Genomic DNA, 16,802 nt, shown 5'->3' on the forward strand with positions numbered 1-16,802 from the left:
GGGGTTTTGTATTCAGCCTAAGGGGGAGGTGCACTGCGTCCACTTAAACGCAGACTGGGCCTCTTGCAGACGGGACGGGGTCAAGGGTCTCGGCTAAACAGGGCTGCCCATTGTCTCCTGGCAGGTTGGGCACATCTAGCGATGAAAATGCAATCAAAACAAACAGAGCCTTGAGATCTGGGGGTTAGTGGGGGGCCTTCTCCAGTGACTTCATTAATCAAAAGCCAGGTAGTGTTCAAAGAGATCAGCCCCCCCTCCCTCATCCCTCAAATCAGCGGCTGCAGGACTCACATGAAGGCTCAAACAATAGAATAGCAGCCCTGGAGGTTTCTCCTCCCCTCGGTCGCGTGCTTTCATTGTGCCTGAATTCGACTGACTGAGGCAGAGAAAAAGTCTGAATGAATTCAACCTAATTGCGGCTTCCATTCACTCTGCCGCAGCACTTTACTTCAGATTTATGGTGTTTATTCAGACTTTTTTCTAAAGCTGTGTGGTTTAAAAAAAAGAAAAAAAAGAAAATTTTATATAAAAATAAAAAAACGTATTTGCGGTAAAACGCACATTAATAATCATGCACAAACAGTACTCAACTCACATATTAAGGCTTTGTTTTCTACATTATTAATTAAGATCTAAGACTGTTTTGTCAGTTGTTTTTACTTTGCATGTTGAACAGTTGTTCAGTTTATGCAACACTGAATAAATAATAGGATCTTTTTCAGACGGAAATACAATGAAATAATGTAGGTATTAACTGGTATTTACTCATTTTAACCTTTATCTGCATTGCTGTGAATTGCAGTGGTGTGCTTTAGTAGTGAGGAATGTGTGAAGCCTGAAATGCCGTTGGTTTCCTTTCATGGAGAGAAAATAGGTTGATGGAAATTGGAATGGACACTAAAACAACAACTGCAGGTATATGCACCTGTGATCCGGGTCAAGTATGCTCAACAGTGCAAGCCCACAAGGGAAAACGCACCTGTGTCAGTAAGACGGACTCAGAACTGTTTACAAGAGTGATACGCTTTCCAGTAGACTCTCATTTGTAGATTCAGATTGGTTTTTTGTGCTTTATTATTATATATAGTCATGGTTTTGTTTACAATGCATTTCTTAGAAATCTTATATGGCTGGCTGGTTTCAGTCACAGATGACATTTAATCTGTTCCCCTTTCTTTAATGGCAAACATTTAAGATGTTAATTATTAAGTTATTAAAAAGTATTAGCTCACTATTAGTGGCCTTTACATTTTTCCTCTACATTTTTTGTTTCGTCATGGTTGGCACAAAATCTTGTATCACAGAAAAGTAACTTTACAGGCGAAGGAGAAAACATTCAGAAATTTAAGTGAAAGTCCATGTAACAAGATTTTGCTCTAAGTCATTTTGGATAACTTTATTGGTCCAGTTATCATAAATATTCACAGAATGTAAAGGGCAGTTGGTTTTTTGAAATTCTGTAAAAAAACCAAACAAAATAAACAAACAAAACTACAAAAATGGAGATACGGTGGTGTGTTACGACAGCGATGACTTGTAATGCTTGAACAGGTACTGACCCAAACAAGTATAAGTATTTACCAATGCAGAAACATTTACAAAGGTTGTTAGCTTTTAATCATTTTCTTTTGATGCCCTCACACTTTTTCATTAAAAAACTGAACACGGTGTTCAGATTGCTAGAATCGGTCAAAGGTAATGTTTCATATTGGTGCTGTTGGAACAAAACCTCATGTCTCCAAACTAGTAACTTTATCTGGATCTGGAAAAGTATTCTTAACTTATAATGGAAATGAATGTAAAAATATTTCATTCCAAGTGATTTTGGACCATTTCTATTGGTCCATTCATCATTAATTACAGAATATAAAGACAAGCTGGAATTACGAGATGAAGGATCTTGGCGTTTCATTTTCTTTAATTCCACTGCAGATGTATAAAGTAATATCAGCATACTTAACCATAATGAACATCACAATTTCAGGGGCAGTTTAAAGGGCCATCCCAAAACTTGCATTAGACATCATTGCACATATGAGCACAGTGACAAAGTGAGAACAGGCCTCCTTGGCTAGCTCTACAGCTGCACTTGTTTTCCAGCTTTGTTTGGTTCTGCGGCAAAATGTTCAGCGGCGTTTGAACGCTGAGCGGCCCAGCAGGTTCAGGGTTTCGAGTATCTAGTCTGGTTGCCCAAAATGCTGGACACTCCCTTACACTTGCATTGTTACCATAAGAACATGCACCTATAAATATCAGTGCCCGGCAGCAGCTGGAGGCACAGATACAAATGTTTGCACCTCCAGACACTGCTCCAGAGTCTCAGACTAGACAGCTATAACTTCCGCTTTACACAGAAATAGAACAGAACCAGGAAAGTAATACATAGTGCTGTCCCAGTTTCGGACTGAGCAGTGAGCCAAGCCAATGCATTTGTTTTTTTTAAAGCACAAGTTTACAGGCAGAAGAGGAATTTCACTGACTAAAACTGAGCATGTATTCATAATCCACAGGCTGTACTGCACTATATTTGATGATACTAACTTGACCTGCACCTAAGCATGAATATTTGAAACTAACAGTGAAACACAGGTTGCCTTACCGTTGAAAGGCGTGTTCTGGGCAGAACTGTACGGCTGCATACGGAGATGTCATACTGCCAGACTGTGATCTTCTTGAAAGCTATCAGCGAGTGGCACAAGCACATCTATCAAGGCGACGTAAGAGGTCAGATCTAGGAGAAATAGATATGAATATAAAAACAACTAAACAGCAACAACAAGAAGTTGTTTCAGACAGATTAAAGTGCAGATAGATCAAGTGCACAGGAGTGGCTCAAGTGTGGAAGATGCTTTGATGGGTTATTCTTTCTACGGGCTACAAGCTGAGGGGCGGCGTCAGTGCCAGCCTGCTGACCAATCCCTAACAACAACTGGACAGGGTATCGTACTCCCTCAGTTGCTAGGATATAGATATGAAGCAACACCCCTAAACTGTCCCCCACCCACTCCATTCCTGGGCTACATCCCCAGTGATGGCTGTCTAAGCACTGTACTGAAAAGCTAACTCCGGGACCCATTTGCTGCCTCCATTCTCTCTTCATGATCTCCAGCTCTGTCAGTTAGCCATTTACAATTGCATCACTCCAGCAACTAAAGCACCAGTCTTGGCTGACCAGGTGAAAAAGTGTCACATCAAATGGCCCACTGTGCCTGAGGTGGTTTGTGGATCTGTCAATAGGAGTAAAGCAGAGGCCTGAAGGTTTAGCCTCATTCACCTACCTCCTTCCTCTTACTGCTGACATACGCTTAGGACAGACACCTGAATGAGTTCATGCTGGTGCTGATAAGGTCTCATAAAGGTTTTATGCAGAATGGTATGTGACACATGCCTTATGAATTTAAATGTGGGCTTAACTTCTTTCTCTTTGTATTCAGCTTTCCTCTTCATTTAGAGCATATGCATGCATATGCATAGGCATTAACTCTAAATCCTTCTCTATTTCTTTCTTTTTCACCCCCTCTGTCTCTCTCAGTCCCTTTGCCTCTTGTCTTGCTGGAGCGCCCAGGCAGCTGTAAATGTAGAGGCGTTTTGCATTTTTTGCGAAATGAATAGCGGGTGAATCAGAGGCCTAAATTAAAGGACTGGGTCACAGAGGGGGAAAGATAATAAATAGATTCTGAGTATCCAGGGAACATGAGCCGTCATGCAGGACCTTTGTACCTTTTCAGAAACAGAGAGTCTCTCTAGCGCCCCCTTCCTTCCATGACCACGTCACCCACAATGCACCTTGGCGGCCTTGATGATGTCAGCATAGTATACCAACCCAGTGAGATCAGGCTGCAAGCCGGCTGTGTCTTTTTAATAGCCTATTCAGAGGGAAAGTGACGTGCAAAAAAAAAATCCCCCCCCCGACAAGTAACCAACCAGCAAACATCTACTTTGCCTCATCTTTCTCCCACATGCCAAGGCAGCAGAGAGTTATTTTAGTCCAACCCCAGTATCACCCACCCAACACATATGAACACAGTGCCCACACCCAGGCAGATAGATAGCTCTACTAACATCTGCAAATTGTGCGTCCTCATTTTGGAAGTGCCATTCCTGAGTGGAGTCCAATTCAAACAGCACACTGCATTGTGCTGAGCTGCACTCTGCTACACTATCAAATGTTCCTTTACTAAAGTTTCTGAAGATATTTATAATTAAATTATATTTTCTAAGTTGTATTGACTTCACACACCCCAACCTGTCTCCAGGCTTTTTATTTTCATTTTTCTTTATTTTTTTTAAAACATTAGCTTATGAAAAAGTATAAATATGTAATTTTCCACCAGGAAAAACTTATTTGAGGCAGGCATTTGCACCTCAGAACCACTGTTGTGCCTTTGAGGTACATTTACATTGTTTGTACCTTGATGAATGGAAAACATACCTGCACAGAACATTGTATATGTATAAAAATATATACCTCAGGTATTCTTGGCTAGGATGTGTGCTTCTAGAAAAAACAAAGAACGGCTGGGCTGCATGCTATTCAAACACCACTATATATTTTGCCACAGGACTGAATGGAACGGGACTTCCAGTACAGCTGTATTGCTGGCAAGCCCTCTTAATAAACATGCCTAAATGTTTAGTGGCTTAGAGGTACAGTTGAGATCAAAAGTTTATATACAACTACACAAAAGACATTCAAACTCTACTTTTCACAACTGCAGTGCACTCATTTCATTTTACCATACTTTTCCTTTGGTAAGTCAATTAGGGTATCAACTTTGAGGTAATTTTAAATTTATTTTAGCTTTTATTCGCTATATCAGATTTCCAATGGCTCAAATGTTATATATGCCAAGGTGTCTTTAAGATATCAGAAATTTAGGTAATAACTTTTCAAAGCTTCTGATTGGCCAATTGTCCTAATTAGGAGTTATGTGAAAATTCAAGCAACTCAGCTTAGACCTCTGAAAAAACGGTGGACCTCCACAAATTAGCTTCCTCCTTAGGATAATTTTCCAAACAACTGAAGGTACCATGAGCATCTGTACAAACAATTGTGTGCAGATATAAAAATCTTGGAACCACACAGACACTGCATTATTCAGTTCATTATACACTCCCAGGGCTAAACTGAAAGGCTTACTTGAACTCCAAGACAACAACAAAAGAGCTGGTGAAGGAGTTGAGGCATCAGGTAGCAAAGTATGTACATCTGCCATTAAAAGAGTCTGACATCGCCATGGAAGAAGAATTGAGCCCCTGCTCCAAGACCAGCCTAAAAGGAACAGACTGAGGTTTGCAGTTGAGCCCAAGGGCAATGACTTCTGGTGAAGGGTTTCTAGTCAGGTGAAGCAAAGTTTTAACTGTCTTGTCATAATTATCAGTGTTATGTACACTCTCAGAAAAAAAGGTACGACATTGTCACTAGGGTGGTACCCTCAGGGGTACATCTCTATACCTTTAGTCAGGGAACATAATTGTACCATAATCCACTGAAATGATAATTGTTGTATTGACTCCACACACCCAGTGTCACCTCCCGGCTTTTTATTAAATGGTTCTGTTTTAAAATATTAGTTTACAAAAAGATATACAAATATCTACTTTTCCACTAGGAAAAACTTATTTAAGGTACACAACCTTAAAACAACTGGTCCTGGACCTTAAACCCACTGCTGAACCTTTAAGGGAATGTTTGCACTATTTGTACCTTGATGAACGAATCGCGTACCTGCATGGTACCTTTATTTCTAACAGTGTATAGAGAAAAAAGAGTGAGGCTTTTAATCCAAAGAACACCTTCCGCACTGTGAAATATGGGGGTGGCGGCATCGTGTTTCGCTTGAAGAGGGACTGAGGCACTTTAGAAAAGAAATGGCATCATAAGGAAGGAAGTTTATCAAGAAATACTGAAGCAACACCTCAAGACATCAGCCAGAAATTCAAAACTTCCAGCAGGACAATGACCCCAAGCATTCTCCTAAAGTTAAAAGGGCTACCTACAAGCGTCTGATTCATGTTAAGCAATTAAAAGGCAATGCCACCAGATACTAACAAAGTGTATGGAAATGTATGACCCCTGGAAATCTGATATAGTACACAAAACTCAAAGTGGCTTGATGAGAACTGCCCCATTCTAGAGAAACGAGTCAGAATTGTTCACAGTGGTGGTGACAGGAACCAGTTGTCCAAAGTTTTTACAGCACCTAAAAGCTACCTCATTCATTGTTTTACAATAGTTCAGACATTGATTTACAATAGTTTTGTGATAAAGTTTTGGCTTAAAACATACTTTTTGAAACGCATTCGTGGTGGAGAAGTACGTCCAGGGTGTAAGGCTAAATAAAGAATAAAAATAAATAAAGAATTACTTTGTTCACATCTCAAAGATTGACTCATGCAATCAGTGAAACTGGTGCAACCAGGATCAGAACTGGGTCATGCTTAATGTAGTGGGGGTTTTAGCTGTAATTGCAAGGTTTACTGCAGTTGCAATTCTATCTTAGGACTTTTTAATCTAATCAGCATGAAGATACTGTACAATTCATTCTTAGCCATAGATCCTCTTTCACCTGTGGCTATAATGTAATCCTTTCATCATTCAGAGCTCATTGTTTATGAATATCTCCAGTTGCTTTCCCACAGGGCTTGCTGAATGTGACTGATTTACTAACATAGCTACTGTGAAGCAACTGCTATATGTCCATCTAAGATCAAAAGGAACATGAACTTTCGTGAGAGATGAGTGGTAAATCATGGAGGTTGGGTGGGTGTGGACTGAGAAAGCAGCTGGGTTCTTTAAAAAATAAGACACCGAGATGCTGAAGAGTGTCTACGCATTCCCTGCAACAAACTTTAAACTGTTTTAAGGTTAACTTTTGTCCAGTGATTCCTGTGTTTGCTATGCATCTAATGTTTGTGCTAAAACTTCACTTGAAGGAATAGCGGAAAAAATGAATTCACACAGTTTTCCCGCACCACAAATGTCCTTGACCAAGCAAGACATACTTGGTGTTTCAGCACCGCTTAATTATTTTTTCACCAGAACTGCAAGGCTAATGTGGTTAACAAGTGTTAGAAGCGAACACCCAACAAATAACCATCATGCAAACTTCATGCCTAATTCATCAGACACTTGTTGTTAGGTAAATTGCTTACATGGTTTCTGACTCTGTATGTCACATCATCATTGTCTGTAAAAATGAACAAGTTTGCTAAAAACAGGAGCAGCAGCAATTTTGTCCATTTATTTGCTTATAGATGTTGATACTTAAGTCAACAATAAGCCAACATCTGTTATCCACGCATTATAAGTATGTCTTAATGCGTGGATAACAGAATAATAAGCCATATAAGCAAGTCATCCAAAATGAACGGTGAACATTTCATTTTGCATGTTATGTTCATGAAAGTAAAATAGTGGTAATGTGAAAAAATTTATTTTGGTTACTATTTGTGAAAGAAAGACCTGCATACATTTACATTTCCATTTACAGCATTTAGCAGACGCTCTAATCCAGAGCGACTTACAAGAAGTGCTTTGTCTGTCTAGACAAAGTATCTTCGCTAGTTACCAATAGCTTAGAGAAAAGACAGTCCTGAGCTCAGATACTGCTAAAAACCCAGAGATACCCAGAGAAAAGGAGCAGAGTTGAGAGACACACAGTGCCATGCAATACAATACAATACAATAAACTACAATACACTGTGCAATACAATAAAATATGATGTACAAGTGCAGCACAATATATTGCAAACAAGACTTAATTCAGTGCTCATTTAAGTGCTGTGTAAAGAGATGAGTCTTCAGTCTGCGTTTGAAGACAGCAAGAGACTCTGCTGTTCGGACAGCCAGTGGGAGTTCATTCCCCCACCTGGGCGCCAGTACAGAGAACAGTCTCGACGCTTGTCTTCCACGTGCCTTGAAGGATGGCGGGTCAAGCCGAGCTGTACTCGAAGCTCGAAGGGCTCGTGGTTCAGTTTGAGATTTCACCATTGCGATCAAGTAGATAGGGGCTGGTCCATTTTTGGCTTTGTAGGCAGCATTAGGGCTTTAAATCTGATGCGTGTAGCTACAGGGAGCCAGTGAAGGGAGCGCAGCAGTGGGCTGACGTGGCTGAACTTGGGCAGATTGAAGACGAGCCGTGCTGCCGCATTCTGGATGAGTTGCAGAGGCTTGATGGCCTGCATGGGAAGACCAGCCGAGAGCGAGTTGCAGTAGCCTTGATATGACAAGAGACTGCACTAGCACCTGGGCGGCCTCTCAGGTGAGGAAGGGTCGGATGTTGCATATGTCTTGTTTTAAGGCATGTTTTATTCCTAAAAATTCAGAAAAGAACCCTCAGGGCATTAGAGGCCTTCAGAGAAGGCCGAGTAATTCTGGGAAAAGTACTTGTGTGTAATTATGACTTCATTTTTATTCAACAGAATCGTGATTGTACTTAACCTTTTAGTAACTGTTAATGTGGCCAATTTTGTGAGGAAAAAGTCACTTCAAGTAAAACATGAAATATCTTTGAGAAGTTCCAAATGTCTGTTTAATCTAGAACCGCAACAAAATGTTCATGAAAATCACAGTTAGCGTAGTGTTAACATACAACTGTAATTGCATAGGGATGCTAGCAGATGTTAGTATTATTGTACAGGTGGGTATTTTTCCCATGTTTTGACCGAGTTTTGACATATAAGGTCCAGGTCTAATAGTCACAGTTCCCCACTGTAAATATCGGAACTGCAAAACTATAGTAAAACAATATCTCATACAGTATATTCACAACCATTTCATTTCTGTCAGGCAACTTCTGGAGGTGGAGCATCACTTTGAGCAATACTGACTCAGCAAGTTTTTCGAGAATGGATCATTAACTTTAAAACCACTCTGAATGACTTTATTTACATATTAGCGACTGAGCTATGCAGAAATTTAGAAAAAAGTAGATGGATTCACATTTAACGACTAGTTCGACCGCTCAGTTGGCGGTAAGAGTGTGATGATTTAGACATGCCGTTTTCATGATGCTAACTGATGGGGTGTAAGCTTCAGTTATTTGTTACAGTAGCATTGTAGCTCCAGTGCAAAATTAAAGAAGTGAGCTTTGAGTCACCAAGCATATGTAGACTGATCAACGACATTTGGAGTAAGAGAAAAACTGTAAATTAGATTCTTCACCAAACTGTTCCCTTAATCAGTTCTGATTTTGCTTGTATGCCCTTTTTTAGGCACATCAATCACTGTATCAGGCTGAAACCCGTGGATGAGATCATACACGTCTGTCCTTCTAGCGCAAGGGCAAGCTACCTTCAAATCACTGATGCGGCCTAGGAGTGATAACGACTGATATTCATAACGACACATGAAACCCTTACATCACTACACTGTTAATTACTTTTAACATGCAGGCATAGGATGTCTGTCACCCTTTTCGTATTACTTCATACGAGGTGCATGTCCTCGTTTAGAGCATTGGCGGTTACGTCAGGCTCTCCTGTGGGCGGCCGCCTGCGTCCAGGCCCGTATCCAAGCCTGCATCTGTAATGCGGCTGTGATCCCTGCTTAGCGCATCACAGCTCCAGGCCACGGTGCTAAACCCACATTAATCTGTAATTGTATCGGCCTGGGCCTGCAATGAGCGCAGCACATGCGCCTTTAAACACATCATCTTCCTTAATTCGTCTTTATGCTTCCATCTTCCTGTGTGAATTACTGCTGACTATTACAGTCCGGCGTTTACGTACAGGACGTCACCAAGCAGTTGTCGCGGGGGCAGCTGGAGAGGAGGGCTTTGATTCTGGCCTGCCTCGCAACACGGGGTCAAACATACACAAGCATGGGATACACACACCAGACAGCAACCTTCAGGACCTGCATGGAGTCGTGTATACACGAGTGTGTATTCCAGTCTGTGATTAACGAAGGGGCTGTCCAGATGAGTCAGAAAGTCCACTGTCCAGCACAGTGCTCGAGAGGTGATAATTCATGGACCACGGACACTTGGACGACCCCAGAACTGCCCAGCAACTCATCATTGTTTACTGCAACCCAGTTGGTTAACCATTAGAAGTGTAACATCCAACTAGTTCTTTACTGATCTAACCAAGAAAAAAAAACAATGGAAAAAGGATTTCTTTGCATTTGTTAGCTCCTCAGGGCAATTTGATGCAACAAGCTGTTGCGTTTAAGAAAACTCTAATATTATTATATATAAAAAGTATACATTGCTTTGCAAAAGTTTGAGAAAATTCAATTTAAAAAGTTATTTATCCGGTGTTTATTTTCTTTGAAAAACAACAATATTAGAACAAATTCATTATTCATTAATCAAATTCAATCAACATTATAGGGCTCACATCCTAAGGTCCCTCAAGGTCCACCGATAACATTTGTATGGTTATATGTACCAAGAATGATCATAATTCATTTTAAAGCCCTATTTCCACCTTTTCTATTCTTTTTTGTGAAATGAGCTCTGTTCTGAACGGCTGTCCTGTATTGTGAGTCATTCATAAAGCACTCAGAGCTGAAACACTCCTTAGAATTTGAACTTGAGTAGGTGGAGCTAAACTGCATAAATGACTTAATGAGTTGTTGTTTTTTCCCAGATAAAGACTGAGCACTGATCAGATTTTGTTTTGAACCTTTAACATATTACTTCAGAATTCTTTATTAAAAAGAGGAGAATTTGGTTTTCCATGGTATGGGCCCTTTAATACAGTAAATAGTGACTTTATGCAGTTCAGTGTGTTGGCTCACCTCTACTTGCAGCAGCCAAGTATTATTTTAGGATAAACAACGCCTAGTTTAGCGAGTCAATACTTCATTGTGTTAACTCAGGAGTGCTGGTGATGGATTTAAACAAAACTATGCAATGGCTGGAGGCACTGAGGAGAAATCTAACTAGCTCAAAACTAATGAAATACATGTTTTAAAAGCAAACAAAACATTGCGTTGCTTTTTACTGCATTTATGTTTGTTTGCAGGTACTCTAAAGAGACGTACTGATTTAAAAGCACACTTACTGTCTAGGTAAATGGTATTAAATATTTCGCTTTTTCGCAGTACTGTGTATATACAGTCATGTTTTTGTTGATTGTCTAAGTGAAAATAAGGAACCACATCCTCCAGTGAGAACACTTCTGTTTATTTTAATGCACAATTACTCTTTATTTGCTGAATCGAACATATCTACAATCAAAGTATCTACATCCACCAGAAAACAGACATTTAAAAGCTGTTTTAGGTTTAAGTGTAGAATGTATGGAGCCCTGCTGGTGACATCCTGTATAAATAAAAATAACACACAGCCACAACTTAGTAAAGTGTGGGAATGAGATGATTAAGTCGTGGCCACGACTTACTAAAGCATGATCTCGTTCCCACGCCTTACTAAGTCCTGGCCACGAATTAATCATCTCATTCCCACGTCTTACTAAGTCAAACGCTGTTTTTATTTATACAGGATGTCACCAGCGGGGCTCCGTAAAAATGAATGCCACTGAAAGGCAGATTTTTACACTTGTAACATTTGAACTCAAACAAAAGACACTTTTTTCTGACAGTTTTCTTAATGTACATGTGCAATATGTCAACATTTTATAAATGAAATGTTTTTATGTATAAAAAGTCAGCCCTGAACTTCTTGCCTCGTGCAACATTTCACTTATTAAAGAAAGCATGCTGGTATATCAAAGGATCAGATGGACCTCACCGCCACGGTACACAGTATCACAACATTTGCTGAATCAACATTTAAAATGTGGCAGTCACTTGCCAATCTGATCAAAAAAACATGACACATGTCACATATTAGAAGGAGTTGTTCTCCTTTGACCTACTGCCATTTGAAGTCTGAATGAGCCAGTGACTACACCTTTTTACTGTAGTGAATCAAGCTAAACACAATGGTGTGTAATGACTTCTCCACCTAACAGTGACTCTGGGGAGAAAAAAAAAATCACATTGCCTTCAGGTACAACAAGCTTTGGTGGGAACTAGACTTGTTTGTGTGCTTTTTTGTGCCGTGTTTGTCATCCAACTTGAAGGATGAACTTTTTTTAGGTTTTCACTGATCCACAGGGCTCAGATCTGATGATAGCTTTTAATCTGCAGAATTAACAGGAACAGGCTTTTTGTTGCTGCTCTAGGTCACCTGCTGAGCCATGCCAAGGTGTTGAGAAAAACGTGGCATTTTATTTTGTAAAAAGAATTTAATGAATGAAAGAAACATGAATAAATAAAAGAGTTTTTTTTTCTGAATATATATATATATATATATATATATATATATATATATATATATATACAATGTATGTGTGTGTGTATGTGTGTTCTCCAGAATGGTAACTTTACAGGAAAATGTGTGTGTGTATATATATATATATATTTACAGTAAAACCTTCTTGACTGACAGCTACACATCCTTTCAGACCCATAGCATTGAGTTGTTTTCACACAATGGCAGGATGGACAATAACACCTGAGCTGAAGCAAGAGTGGAGCATGATGGAGGCTTTTGGTGGTCTTGTAGGTCTTTTAATCAGTTTTTAAAACTCCCATTTTGGAAATCCCTGATTTTTGCTCATTTTCTTTTGATGTTTTCCTTCCTTATTCAAGTAGATTTGTATTATTATTACGTTTGATAGCAAATATTCACATCAGCAATAACAGCAGGAGTTTAGGATAGCAGAGCAGGCTAATACAGAGCAGGCTAATACGTACAGTGAGGAGTGTGAAGAGAGGCCCATTTTAACAGCTCTCGTACACATCTGAGCAGGTGTCCACAGCTCAGCGCTTCTATGAGGTAACCCTATCTTTGATATTCCAACTTTCAGAAAAATAGCCCATGATGTAAAACATAAGGCCTGGTGTTTAGCAACCCAGGAGAGCCGTATCCAGGCAACGGAGTGACAAGTGTGATTGGTCTGCCCCTCAACCTGTTAAAGCGGACGTATGCATAGCACATTATGATGTTCAGTGGCATCCCAACGATATTTTATCCTGGGCCCATGAACCAGCACCCATCCCGGTGTAATCTAAGAGAGGGTCTGAGGTGCCCTTTGTCACTGGATAGGTTTTAAAAATAAAACATGGTGAGATGATATGAAGGGATGCTTGAATCTAAGCAAATAGTTCACAGAGGGCCTGTGAGACCAAAAAGGAATTCGCAGTTCAGTAACAAATTGTTGTGGTGGCTCGTCCAAGTCATCTTTTATTAGACTTTTTATTAGACTGTCTGTAAAATGAAGTATGGAAGGCCAGACTCTAAAACATCATGCGAATCAGTAGATTGAAGTCCAGTTATTGATTTGGTCTCCAAGCCATGTTCAAACATCGAGTCATAAAATAGCCCGTCCAAAGCTTAAGAGGCCAAAAGGAATCTGCCATTTGATAAGAGATGTTTGTGGTGGCTGGCCCAAATGCTCATTTTCTTATAGATATTTACAAGTATTTATTTAAAGATCTCTTTAAACCTAAGGGATTAATTGAGTAATAAGTTCATTATTCACAGAGTACTTTTTATTGGGAGGTGTTTTTGAATTCTTTTATAGTGAAACTGAAAGATTTTGATTTGTTGTTAGTTTAATTTTTAAACAAAACAAAGTAAAAAAAGATGCTGTCCTACATTTTCATGTCATTACTTTTTAGTCCATAGGTGGAGCTTTATTTTAGCCACACCTCCACATTTTAGAGCAGGAAATGAGACTGCATCCCTGTCTCTCATGGCCACATGGTGTGCAGTTGGATCCTGTCGTTTTAAAGTGAATGTCCCCAAGTCTGAAAATCAGTGTAACTTCAAGAATTGAAGAATTATCACTACTGAAAAATATATTTTCTACAGTTGAGTAAATATTTTATGATTTTTACGATTTTATGTGTGTACCACTATTAAAAGCTATGCATGTACTGGCTAGTGTTTTTGAGTTTAGGCTAAAATCGTCACTAACGAAACAAGGTTGACAGGGTTTTGGTTGTGTTATGATTGTTTTGTTAGTGCTAAAATGAATGTTCAATGATTTAATAGAAATAAATTAAATATGTAAACATAATTAACATATAGGGTCACTAAAAGCAGCAATGATTTTAGTCCAAGTCCAAGTCAGTTAAAAGTCTGTGATGTGTTTTGAACTATGACTTTGAACCAGTTCGGTAGAATGATCCATATATAAGAAAAATAGAATCTTTAATCTATGAATTTTATATGAAACTGTAGAGGTAAATCCATCAGGTACGTTTCCACAAGATGACTTTCCCAGAAGCTTGGGGGTAATAAGCAGCTGCTTTCTTGCTGTTCTAGGTGAAAATAAGAGAACACATCCTCTACAAGTCACTTCTGTAGTACGTTTAATCCACAATTACTGTTTATTTGCTGAAATGAACAAATTAGCGGGAAAAAACAAAGTGTGGCCTGTGCAAAGGTTACAGCACATCTTAGATTGTACATTTTATTTTTTCCTTTATGTGAATCTTAGCAAATAAATAGCAATTGTGCATTAAAATCAGTATAAATACAATTTTTAGGTCTTTTCTCTGTAGAGGATGTGTTGATTAAAAATCAACAGATCATGTAATTTGACCAGTGATGTTTTGGACATTTTTGTGTAGGACACCCAGGTGGTCTGACTTTGGGGTTCTAGAACATTTTTCAAATCATGAGTGATTTCGAGTTATTCATTAAAACATCCTACATTTTTATTATGTTTATTTCTTCTCTTAAATGTACTTATTGTGTCTAGTTTTGTGGACCATAAACAGTCCAAATTCATTTGTTTGTTACTTTTTCAGAACCTCTCTTTATGGCTTAGAATTAAACAGCCTGTTCCTTTAAGACTGGTATATGTACATGTTCTGATTGGAGGCCTTGTATTTTACCTCTGTCAAAAATCAGTCTGGGCTGAGGCATCTGAATGGCTGGGGCTAAACTGCTGTAGGTTTAATAGGTGGATATATTTATGGAAATGCATTTGTTTTTGTAACATCATTTAAAAAGTGGAAATTTGGAAAATGTGAATTTCCATTAAATCAGTGCTTTAAGTCTCCGAACCACATTAAAAAATATCCACAATAAGTTATGCTCTTATTTGATCCATAGTCAAGTCATGCTTTTAGCATATTAGGTTAACATTCCTTGCTGTACAATGGCTATATTGACAGCACATGTGCACAGGAATACATACGCAGTTGGCAGGAGAGATGCTGAGAGGATCACTGTAAAAGATGCCCATGTTGCTTTGTTAAAGTTCCAACATGAGTCATAGGGAGGAAAACAGGATGCCACAACTTTGTCTCCATTGGTTCTCCATACACACAGGTCGTATCTAAGAAGACTTTGCTTGACTCAATTAAAGGCAAAATCCATGTAATTTGTCATTTTAATTGGTTTGGATTAAGGATTTTCTGTAGCTATGGCAGTGAATGGAAGATGATCTGGGGAAGTGGGACATGTATGTGTGTGTTTATTTGTAGTGTTAGGTGGCCCAGGTTCCTAACAGATAACGTCACCTGTCAGTCAGCATAGCCAGCTGCCGGCTAAGTGTGTATGGAAGGCGTAAGTTGGCTTGGTGACATGGGACAAGCTGTGAAATTCATTCTCTTCTGTTTTTGACACATTCCTGGTGAAGGTAATCATGCGTTCCCTCATCCAGAAGTTGAGTGCTGAGCCAGGCTGTGTTTCAGATGCTTGCCAGATTGGTTTTCAGATGGAGCTGGTTTGGGGGATCAGAGCTGGGTGGGTTTAATTGAACGGAGGATGAACTCTAAAGGGAGTATGATGAATTCATAGTTCAGTGTAATAAACATGTCAGCTACTGAATTTACACCACGGCTCAGTAACACGGCCCGTCTCACCTGGTAAACACTTCTCTAGAGTTCACGCAATTTCCAACAGCCAAATTTGTGATATCACCAGCTCTGTTAAAGTGAAGGTGTGGCCTTAGATCAAATTCACAGTTTTTCCCATGATTCCAAATATAGTCAATCAGCCGAGACATGTTTGATGTCTGAACTTTGCTTTTTTAGTTTTGCCCTCAAGCTACAAGGCTAATGTAGCTAACAAGTGATGGAAGCTTATACTCCAAATAGCACACCTAAATCACCCTTAGCTCAGACTACATTGAGTTGTTAAGCAAGCTCAGATAGACTTACTTATGTGGTCGACACTGTATGGGATATGAGGTAGGTGGGTTGATATAATTATTACCAGGGTTTCTCTGTGTTTAGTCGTGACTGAATCTACCAGTGTTTGTGTTTTCCAGGACAGGAAAGATTCCAGCAGCTTTTACATACTGTTGATTGAACCCTAGAAACAAGCCTAGATTATCATCACTATAAGAAACATAAACTTCCAAAACAATAACTTTGCAGGAAAAGGCAAAAACGTTCTTAAATTTTAATGTAAGTTAATGTAAAGAGATTTTATTCCAAGTAATTTTGGACCATTAATCATGAAATTTTCACACAACATCAAAGACAGTCGCTGTGTTTGAATGATAAGAATGGACATGCTTGGTTTTTTGAACATGTTATATTAATCCTTTGGAAACTGCCATGTCAGTGGCAATTCCTGTAGAATCATATTCTGTAGAAAATGTGGCCAAAGAAGCGTCTACTTGTATTCTCAAATCGAGCTGATGTATTACCCTAACTCGAGTAGATTGGTCTGTACCTTTGTTTATTTTTCCATTTTTTTTCCATCACTAAGTGTCAGAAACCACAAATAAGTCTATTTGACACAACTTAGTTCGTGATGGCACCAAACATGTTTTGGCAGATTGAGTCCACTGAGAGGCGAATCTCCTTTTTCGGCCTTTTT

General features: G+C 39.2%; 1 protein-coding gene across 5 annotated transcripts in view; it reads right to left on the bottom strand.

Annotated features, from left to right (window-relative positions):
• tp63 (tumor protein p63) overlaps positions 1 to 2,720 on the bottom strand; it is a 62,574-nt gene extending 59,854 nt beyond the window's left edge. The window contains exon 1 of one of the 5 annotated variants that reach the window (XM_017698036.2): positions 2,600 to 2,710. In XM_017698036.2, coding sequence (XP_017553525.1) covers positions 2,600 to 2,652 — 53 coding nt within the window. In that variant the 5' untranslated portion in view covers positions 2,653 to 2,710. Of the gene's footprint in view, positions 1 to 2,599 lie in introns of all 5 variants that reach the window. The other 4 variants (XM_017698038.2, XM_017698037.2, XM_037534770.1 and 1 more) reach the window with 4 other exon arrangements.
• Positions 2,721 to 16,802: the final 14,082 nt, after the last annotated feature.

The sequence above is a fragment of the Pygocentrus nattereri genome, chromosome 26 (assembly GCF_015220715.1).
Source record: "Pygocentrus nattereri isolate fPygNat1 chromosome 26, fPygNat1.pri, whole genome shotgun sequence".
NCBI classification, from domain to species: domain Eukaryota; kingdom Metazoa; phylum Chordata; class Actinopteri; order Characiformes; family Serrasalmidae; genus Pygocentrus; species Pygocentrus nattereri.